We start from the raw sequence: 10,662 nt of genomic DNA, 5'->3' as shown, positions 1-10,662 counted from the left end.
CCGGACCCCCGGTGGAGCGGACGGGGACGCTGCGCCTTTTCAAAGTTTGCACCTGAGCGTGGCTGCGGGCGGGCGCGCCGGGAGGGCCTCGGCGCGGGACGGAAAGTTCCCGGGGTGTCGGGCTGCCCAGCGCCCCGAGTCGCCGCCCGCCCTGCGCCGGTCGCGCGCCTCGGCCCCGGGTGCTGGGTGGCGAGAAGGCGCTGCCTGCCCAGCAGGGGACTCGGCTCGGACACCAGCGCCTCCGCTGCCTTCGCTTCGCTTTTTTTTTTTTTTTTTTTCTTTTGTTTTGCTGTCTTTTCGGTTTGAATAGTTTTGTCAGCATGAATAAAATATCAAGAGGGAAATGACTTGTGCTTTCGATTACGTGTTTTCTTGGAAAAAAAAAAGAAAAAGGCCCAGGCCCAAATTACGTGGTGGAACTTTGACTTCTGCTTGGTTATTGGCCAACTGTTGTGTTTACTTATTTTATGCTATGGTTTGTGAAATTAGCAGTCGTCCTTGGGTAGCTGAGTTTGTAAAAGCTGCCTTCCCTGGGCCGCTTTCTTGGGTCTTTTCCGCAGTTGCTTGATTAAAGTAGTCACGGGGAAAGGAGGACCGGGGGTAGGAGGCGCCATCAGTGAGCTATTGATCCGGGATGTGGTAGGCGCCTGGGATTTACTTGTGCACAGTTTTTGTAATCTCACTTGTATAAACATAAGCCCTCTTTTCCATATTTATTTTTGAAATCTCAAAGCTACAGTGCTTTGGGTTGGTGAACGCCTTCGTTCTTTTGTTGGTGGTTATGGTGGGTGTGCTGGTTTTGGAGGGGGGATAATTTAAAAATTGATAAGAAATTTGAAATTCCTTTCAGAGATCAGAATTGTCTTCCGTTTCAGCTGTTAAAGTTGGTGTTCAACATTTATTCGGTTAAAGTTGGTGTTCAGAGAAATTTTGGGCTCCGAGTCTGAAGTGCAGTGTTTATACACAGAGGGAGTGAGTCTCCTCCAGGGAATCTTGCTGCTGTTTCTGACATAATTACTTTCTTGTTAATATATTTTGGTTGTGCTGTTTCTAGTTTTATAAGCTGTAGTAGAAGTTGCCACCTTTTTAACATATATTAATTTTTTGTTGACCTTTTCAAAAATAAAGTTTAAATCAGGTGTGGTGGTGTAATCCCAGCGCTCAGGAGGCTGAGGCAGGAGGATCACTGCTAGTTCGAGGACAGCCTGGGCTACATAGTGAGCTGAAGGCCAGCCTGAACTACACAGGGAAACTCTGTATCAGATAGATAGATAGATAGATAGATAGATAGATAGACAGACAGACAGAGAGAGAGAGAGAGAGAGATGCTTCACTCAGGCCAAAGATTTATAATGAATTTTGAGGTTTGTTCCCAAATGTTCAAGAAATTACCACTTACATAGTCTATTACACAGTCTTCTTGCAAACCTAAGCAGTTTGTGAATAGACACTTATTCCATGGCGATCAGTTGTGTGCTGTTTTCCACTCTGGTCTTCTGTACTTTAGATGGGATACAGCTTGTCTACTGCTACAGGTATACATCATGAAAATTTTATTTGTGGTGAAACCTGAACCTGATTTTTTCACCAAATTGGAAAGGGCTGTGGTACTTTTAATGAACTTGAGTAGATGTGTGTCACTGAACACAAGCTTCATAGCACGTATAAGCACTTCCTACTTTGTTATCTGTGCTGCTCTGAAGGCATATTTCCATAATTCTGACTGTTGGTGACTCTCAGCTTTCCTTCTGTCTGTCTTTTGTTTTTTGGAGGCTACCGAGACTGGAACTCAGGACCTCATGCTTGCCAGGCCACTGAGCTAAATTGCCAGCCCCTCTTTCAGCTTTCTAATGACAGTTCCACCTGGTGCTCATTTCCCTGTTCACAGTGTGACAAACCATTACGTTTGAAGAAAAAGACCAGCAATGAAGCACTTAGTAAAAGAGGCCACTTCCTCAGTTTTCCTGTTTTCCTGCTTCTTGATGATTCTTGCATTAGGCCCAGGTCTCATTTCTCGGTTGTTCCCGGAGAGTGGGAGAGTGAGCCATTGCTACTCCCTTGAGTCCCCCATTCGTGCACCCTTTCCTTCCCCAAATCTGAGTAGTTGGATTTTTTTTACTTTCCTTTCTTTAATTGGGTAGGTGGGGTGAATATACTTAGTAATGATGACTAACTTTTAAGCAAATTTTAGGTTCAAAATGCACTGTGGCTCTTGACTATAAACATTATGTGACTGGAAATAAATCCAGTATCTGGATAATTTAGGTAGTGCTGGGTTTCCCTTGAATTTACCAGAGAAGGGCTTTAGTTCCTTCAGATCCAGTTTTCTTATTCATAGTTCGAACTGTTTTCTTGAAGATGAATTATCTCTATCATGATTTAAAAACTCTCTTGGTAGATTCACAATAGACCACAAAAAAAAAAACCTTTTTCTTTTAGAAAGACTTTAATTGGGCAGTTCTTCACTGCTTAAGACAGTTCACCCGAAACTGCACATTTCAGAGAGATTATCTGTTTTCTATTTCTGATCTTTCCTCAGTAGAAAGCTAAATTCATTTTAAGTTCATACATCACTCTGAGCCCAGTCTTGTCACATTTAACAAGTACAGTGAAGGCTAAGATGCCTGTGTAGTCTTGATCCCAATGGTAACCCTCTGAAGGCTGTGTTTTGACAAAGTTCTATAATGAACTTGAGTACATTAAATTAAGTTCCACTTAAAAGATCAAGTATTCACAAAGAACTTTTCCTATATGTCAGAAGGGACCTAAATAATTAATTCCAGTTAATCCACAGCTACTTAGCTGCTAATTCCACATCAGATTTAACTATTGGTAATCAATTTGGATCCTTTTGTGCTTACATAGTCACTCTTGGAATTCCTTATGTTTTGTTTTGGTTTTTAAGGAATAATCATTATTACACGATTCTTGGAGTCCTTGATGCCTTTTTTTTTTTTTCAACTTTTTCCAGCTTCAGTATCTAAAATGGTACATCTATATTATACAGTCTGTCTGGTTGAATTAAGTAGGTGTAGAATGTTAAAAATCTTGGTACAAAATGAGTAAATTGCCTAGTACTGTTCTATGATGTAACAGATTTGTGAAAACAGTTTAGAAAGCATGCGTTGTAGTTTCTCCTAAGCAAAAACCTCTTTATTTAAAGAAAAGAATAGAAAGTTCTAAAGGGTCTTAAAGATTAAGCTTGATTTTTAATGTTTTTTAAGAAGCAGTATGACAAATACTTCATTCAATTTTGTATAACAGTAATTTTCAGTGTCTTAAAATGCACAGTATTGGTGTAAAGAAAATTGCTGGCAGAAACATGAAATAATTTACTAAAGAAGTAAACTAGAAAGCATTAAATTTTGCAGTTTTTTAAAGTGTGCTGTTTTTATAGTAATCATCTGAAAATTAAATCATAGTTACTTTAACTGTTCACTTAGACCTTTGAAGCTCTGCATGTACTGCTGTTCTGATGGTGCTGTTGGTGACTGCTGCTATCCTTGTGTACCTTCTTTTTACACCACAGGTTTTACTTCTATAGCAGGTCCCTCAGTCTCAACTATATTCGTTTCTGTGACAAATGGCTTCCTCATTTGCAATGTCATCAGCCCCACGAGGCTGGGACTCTATTTGCTTACCTTTGCATCCTCTGTGACAGTTTGGAAGAGCAAAAAGATACTTCAATCAGATAAATGACTCACATATTAAAGTTAAGAAAACTTTAATGTCCAGCTGTAGGCTTTGGTTCTTTTAATTGTATTTTAGTAGACATCTTTTTAAAAGTATCCATGTACTATGCAAAATTTATACTCCAGCTTAGATATCAACAGTGGTTTTTTAAAAAATGCAATAACTCCTTCACAAACGTTGCATGGGAAATTGGTCTTCGTGGGTTGGTTGGTTGGTTTTGTGGTTTTGAGGGTCAAACCCAAGAGTGCTGTATCATTGAGCTACATCCCCAACACTTTTTATTTTTTTAGGTAGAGTCAGTGTTGTTTAAGTTCCCCCAGGCTGTCCTTGAATTTGTAATCCTCCTGCCTCAGCCTCCAGAATAGCCAGGATTACAGGCATGTGCCACTGGTGATTCTTACGTTTTAAAGTAATTAGAACCAGCCTCACACTTCTGAGACTTTAGAAGAGTTGTTTTTAACCTAGTAGTTGTCACCGGTGTCCTTTGTGTTTTTTTAAAAAAAGATTTAGGGTTTTCCTACTTTCCTTCTGATTTCTAACGTGATTGCATTGTGACAAGGGAATCCCGTTAAATAACTGGTACTGAACCTGGAAATTTGTTGAGGAACTTTATACCTAAGGAAGAATCAGTTTTCACAGATGTCCTTCCAGTGCATTGAAAGAATACACATGCTCTCTAATTGTGTGTGTATGCTCAGTGTCCATATCCTTATAAATTTATTTTCTCTATTTGAGCTTTTGGATCTTTTGTCTACTTGGTGGAGACACTATAACATTTGGGTTATAATGGTAATTCCTTTAAGTTTAGTGTTACTAACTTCCAGGTAAATGAAGTTTTTCCTCATTACAAAGTGACCCTTTTTATTTCTAGTGGTGCATTTTTTTTCTTAAAGACAATTGTATTTTTTTTTTTTGTTTGTTTGTTTTTGTTTTTTTTTGTTTTTCTCTGGTACCGGGAATTGAACTCACAACCTTGCGCTTGCCAGGCAGGCGCTGTGCCGCTGAGCTAAATCCCCAGCCCCTGTATTTTTTAAAATGTGATTTGATTAGCATGTTTTTGGTAAATATTTGCTTGATATATAAAAAGCTATAGCTGAATTACCTTTTTCTGCAACCTGACTGATAGAGGTTTTGTCTACCTATATATTTATGTTGACTGATACATTTGGCTTTCTGCCTACTATTTTATACATTGATTGAGGTCAGTCCTCAGCTTCTTAGATCTGTACCCTGTCCCCCAGCATTTTTGGAAGATTTGTGCTATTTGTCTCTTTCTTTTTCAGTGGTTATGTTAACATAGCATGTTAACATAGCTAGGTGAAAGTGCAAAGTTATACCATATTATTACCATTTTCCTAAATAACAAAAGACCTAAATTATTTGATTGCAGTTCTGTTTCCTAGGATAATCAGTTATTGCTTAGTACTTTAGTTCTGTATTTTTCACTGCAAATGAGACATTTTTATTTTTTTATGCAGTTAATATTTAGATTCAATCCCATTGTATTGTGTCTTTGCTTTTTATTTTTTCTTGTATTTTCTGTCCTTTCTTGGGGTAATTTCTTTTCTGCTTAAACTGAATTGAATATTCATTAGAAAGCATGTATTGTATGTAAATTTCTTTCTAAAACATATATTTTGCTGTATTCTGCAATGATTGTTTACTGGGTACATAGTTTTAGGTTGACAGCCTTTTCTCCCAGCACAGTGTAGCTGTTCTTCCCTTGTTTTTTTTTTTCTTCCCTTGTTTTCTACTGGCTTTCAGATCACTGTCTGAGAAGCCAGCTAATTCCTGTTCCTCTATTAGTGTTTAATTCTTCTCTCTGCCTACTGTAACCACCTGCCATATAAGGGTAAGAAGAACTGGTAATATGAGATTAAGGAAATGTGTTGTTAATTTTAATTTAAATAGCTACGTGGAGCTAATGGCTACTGTATTAGAGAGTGCAGTTCTAGAAAATTCTTAGGGATTATTTTATGAAAATTGCCTCTTCCCCCTTGTCTCTTTTCTGGAGCTAATTTGCATGAAGAGGCTCAACAGATATCCAGCTGCCCATCACTCTGTTTGTCATGTTTTCCTTGTGCTGCATCCTGGATAGTTTCTTTGGCTGTTCTTGTCTTCAGTTCAGAATTCTCTCTTCCGTTCGGCTTAATCTGCTCTTTTATCCATGCATTTAATTTTCAGTTTCAGTTCTATTCTTAGAAATTATATTTGCTTCTATTTCAAATATGCTTGGTCATTCGTTATTGCTTCTGGTTCTTTGCACATCTTTTTGTAGTTTTGTGTCTATTCCAGTATCAGAACTCTGATTCAGCATCTTTCTATTCATTCTCAGTCACGGTGGCTTGTTTTCTTAGGGTTGTTTGTTTGTTTCTTCTGAACTTCCCTTCTGGGTGGATTCTGACAGCTAGATTGAAGCTATATTTTCCTGGGAGAATTTGTGTTTGCTTATAGCAGTCACCTGGGGACACAACACCCTTAGGTTACTGTGTCTTTACTTCTTAATGTTTTTGCAGCCGTACTGAGTAGCGTAGGTGTGGACCTTTGGTCTCAGGAGGCACTGCCCTTGCTCTGCATCAGTAAGTCATTTTCTTGCTGTCCCCTTTTGTGCATTTCTTAGACTGAATTCCTTTTGCAGTCTCAGCTTGTGGCTGATACAGAACCCTTTATCTCTTATCTTCCTGCCTCCTGTGCAGCCCTGAAAGTCCCAGCTCAAGTCTCCAGGATTTGGTGGAGATTCCTAGGATGAAATCCTGCCTCAGCACATATCCTTCTCCTAGGGTTTCTGCTTTCTGTTTTTTTTTCTTTTAGTCCTCTCCAGAGGCTCTTCCTCTGCGCTGAGTCAGAAATATGACTTAGAATGTACGTGGTTGTGCCTGTGTGTCTCTTGCTTTTAATAGTTTACTCAGTATTTCAATTATTTCAGTCTGATTGTGCCTCATATATTAGTGTGCTATATTTACTGGAACAGAATCCAGATCAGAGCATCTTGATAGCGAACAAAAAAATGACGGGAATACAATATGTGCACACGTCTGCTCCTTGGAGGAAAGGTAAGAAAGCAGGATTGTAAGCATTTTGGTTGATACCAAAGCTTCAGTCAAGCTGTCAGAATTATACACTGTGGACAAGTTACAACTTTCCAACTGGTGTTTCTTTTTCTTTTCTTTTCTTTTTTTTTGAGGGGGTGGGTCTTGAGACAGGGTCTCACTATGTAATCCAGGCTGGCCTCAAACTCACAGTGATTCTCCCGCCTCACTTTCTGAAGTGCTGGGATTCCAGATGATGTTGCTTTTCCTCTTTTTTTCTTTTGACTAATAAAAACATGATAGCTTATACACTTATTCATTTTAGGCACTGCAGGTACAGTATTTAAGGATGTAGGTGGTCTTAGTTCAGTTTTTGTAAGTGATTTTTAGTATCTGAATGTTAAGTCATAGTATTATACCTGCAGAGGAAGTACTCAAAAAGTCACAGATTTGTGAATTTTCATTAAGTCAAAGAGATACATAATTTTAAGGATAAATGGAAGCAGGAAATGTAATTTTATTATGATAACTTGTACCCATTATCATTCATTGAGAGTTATTTGAACTTTGGTTGAGTACAGTGCCAGGTCCTTTTGTCCGTGTTGTGATGTCAGTGTGAAGGGCTTGGCCCTTCCCTTGAGGAGCACCTTTCCAGGTAGCAGTGCCCTAGAGGAAGGCAGGCTTCTGCAGAGGTTTGGCGGGGCTTCTGATACTGCTTACATCAGCCAGGCTTTTAGAGAGTGGAGTCATAATATGTCAATTTTATTTTTAATTCACTGAATGAAATTTAACTCATTCTTATCATATCAGTTGCTTTACAAGTGTTTATACAGTATATCTCAGTCTGCAGTTGAGACTTACTTGATCAGATCCCAAATATTTAGGTCAGTAGATATTTCATTACCTAATATGTGCCTGTCCAACACTAGAAATAAATTACTTGACTTTTTCCCATTATGATTTACATTGAAAATATCCCCCTAAAGATGTATATTTAGATATGGGGCTTCTAGAATATGATTGGATCATAGAAGCATTATACTCACCAGTGGATTTATCCATTATAATTTTCTACCTGAATATACTATTAGAAGATGGGGCCCATTGGAGGAGGCAAGCCACTGGAGACATACCTTTGGATGGTACAATATCTCTCTCTCCTGGTTCATTCCTTCTCTCACTACTCCTTGGCTACCGTGGGTTGAGGAACTGTGCCAGTCCCTTCCATGTTGCCTTTTTCACCTTGGAGCCAGCTAACCATGAACTGAAACCTCTGGAACCAGGAGCCAAATAAACCTCTCTTCAGGTGTCAAGTATTTTGTCACCTTGTGAAACGTAACACTCACTAAAAGAGTTGATGTTGAAACATTGATAAGATTTTAAAGTGTACCAGTTAAACGCAGTTTAATGTATTTTATAAGGCAAATTCAGAGAAAAGTGCTTGAACATGTAGATTTCTGTGTGAAAAGTAGCTTTCTCAATGGCTATGCTTTGGTACATATTTTTATCTTTTAACTTCTTTTGTGTTTTCAAGGTTTTGAGTAGTGAACATTTGTTACTTTTGTAATAAGGGAAAAGCTCCATTTTTAGTTTGATTTATCTACCTTCTGTTAATTTGTTCTGAATTATACTAACATGAAAAAGTGTTTAATTAAATCTTATAAATAGAAAGTGGTACTCAAATATAAAAATGCTCCTGCATTCGAGATTACAGTGTTATTTGTGAATTACAAACTTTATTTCCTTAAGGACATTATTTTCTTCTTCCAACAAAGAAAATGTTTTCTGTTTATTTTGCAGTACTGTAGGTTGAACTCAGGGCCTTATGCATAGCAGGCAAGGGCTTCACCACTGAGCTGCATCCCCCAACCCCTCCTCTTTTTGAGATAGGTACTTGCTAAGTTGCCCAGGTTAGCCTCAAACTTTTGAACCTCCTGCCTCAGCCTCCTGAGTAGGTGAGATTATAGGAGCACACCACTGCACCCAGCTGTATTTTTAACTTTTAAAAATGACTAAAACACTTGGGATGAGGATGTATCTCGGTATTAGAGATATGCTTGGCACACTCAAGGCCCTGGGTTTGATGCTCCCACTTTACAAACAGCACCACGTACACACACAAATTATGAAAACTTACTGGACAGCCAGCATAAACCTGCAGGCCTTAAAAATGGCTGTGTGATAAATAATTTGTGATTGTACCTGCTGCTGGGTGCCTCTCTCCTCTGAAGCTTAGAGGATGACTAACCACCTAGTCCTTTGTGGCTCAGGAGGGCCTCTGTCACTTCTCTGTACCTTTCTAAAATCATTTAGTCCTCAAATTTCAGTTGAGAGTGAATGTATGCTGAGATTTCACAGCAGTTTTGTGGATGGGCCTGATAGTTTGTCCTGTGATTGTTTTAGCAGCTAAGTAAAGCGTATTCAATGTGCTTATTATAATCAAGCCCCCAACCCTAAAAAATCAGTAAAGATATGTGGTTACATCAGGTTGATATAATCATTTAGAGCTCAGGTAATACCGGAAAATGTGGAGATAGATTTTTAAAGTTCTGATAGCATCTAAAACTGCTTCTGCTCTAGTTTTATTATCATTGTGATGTCCCAAAATTCTCAACCTTTTAAAACCTTTTAAAACTCATTTCTTGTCTGTAATAACTTAAAACACCTCATGTCCTTTGAATGTTCTGTAGAAAACAAGTATTAAAATTTTTTCCCCAAACTCCCCTCTCCCCTGACACTTTAGGAATCCCTGCTACACTGAAAGATTATGGCAGTGGTAATATGCTTCTGTCTGAGAGAGAAATTAGACCCTTACTAATGTGTATCCATATTTTCCAAGTAATGACAATGATTCCTGAGTTGTAGGCGTTAATGGTAGAGCTGTACCACAGTTGCCCATAGTTGCCTAGTAAGTCAAGCAGTTTTAGCTTTGCTGTTCGCCTACTTAGAAAGTATAAAGAAGTAAAAAGACCAGCCTTTGTCAAAGCCAGAAGAAAAAAATAGTTATAATCCCTAAACTAGATAAATCTGTCTCTGAGTAGTCAAATTCATTTGACCAGGATCATACAAGAAGGAATACGTATGTGTGTATGTGTGTGTGTATAATATTTATCTTAAGTTTATGTTTAGAAAATAGTTATGGTGTAAAAGAGGATCACTTCTCTACTTTCATAGGTTAGAGTAGCATTAAATAAACAAGAATGTGTTTCCTTTGCTGTCTCATTTAAAGTTTGAGGTCTCTTTAATTGATCTTGCCTTAACTAAAGGTACGTTTCAAAGAAGGTACAAATATCCAGTTTCTCTGATATTGCTCTAGAATTTTATCCAGGGTTTGTTAACTAAACTGCTTGTAGGAACCAGTGAACACTGCATGCTAGATAGTTTGTGTCTATGGCCTGGTTCCTTCTAAATCCTCATCCATGTAGTGTTTTGGAATGGTTCAAAAGATTGTTTCTTTTGATATCCAGGTAAAGCAATTTCCTTATAATGTTCATCATGATTTATATGCTGTACCTGGTTTGCAGTGTTCAGAGTTTATGCTAGAGTAGGGATTACCAGCCAGGGACAATTTCAAACCATTGTAGGTGAAGAATCCTAGATTTAAAAAATATTACCCACTTGTCCTTACTGTTGTTGCAACTATGCTTACTTTGGCAATTAACTTTTTAGCAATTTATTTTTATCAAGGTTCCTCAAAGCATTCTATTTAGATTTCTTAGAAATGGTTACTTTTTTCACACTCATTAATTTATGTTATAATCCAGTTGCATAGTGACAGTAAGTACTACTGGAATATACAGGTTTAAGAACAATCACAGCTTGTTATTGGTAAGCATATGATTCAGTTGGTGGGATCAGAATTGCTCTATGTATTATTCGAGTAGGTTTTTAAATGCAAGAACTCAACATGTCATGTTACGTGCAAAAAGTATGTCGCTGA

General features: G+C 38.1%; 1 protein-coding gene across 1 annotated transcript in view; it reads left to right on the top strand.

Moving 5' to 3' along the window:
* The first annotated feature begins 6,701 nt into the window (after nucleotides 1-6,701).
* Nucleotides 6,702-10,662, top strand: part of Snx9 (sorting nexin 9) — an 81,024-nt gene continuing 77,063 nt past the window's right edge. Inside the window, exon 1 of the mRNA XM_005390533.2 lies at nucleotides 6,702-6,746. Coding sequence (XP_005390590.1) covers nucleotides 6,717-6,746 — 30 coding nt within the window. The 5' untranslated portion in view covers nucleotides 6,702-6,716. The remainder of the gene's footprint in view (nucleotides 6,747-10,662) is intronic.

Source organism: Chinchilla lanigera, unplaced genomic scaffold (genome assembly GCF_000276665.1).
Source record: "Chinchilla lanigera isolate Chin_1 unplaced genomic scaffold, ChiLan1.0 scaffold00038, whole genome shotgun sequence".
Lineage (NCBI taxonomy): Eukaryota > Metazoa > Chordata > Mammalia > Rodentia > Chinchillidae > Chinchilla > Chinchilla lanigera.
This window is presented reverse-complemented; position numbering and strand designations above follow the sequence as displayed.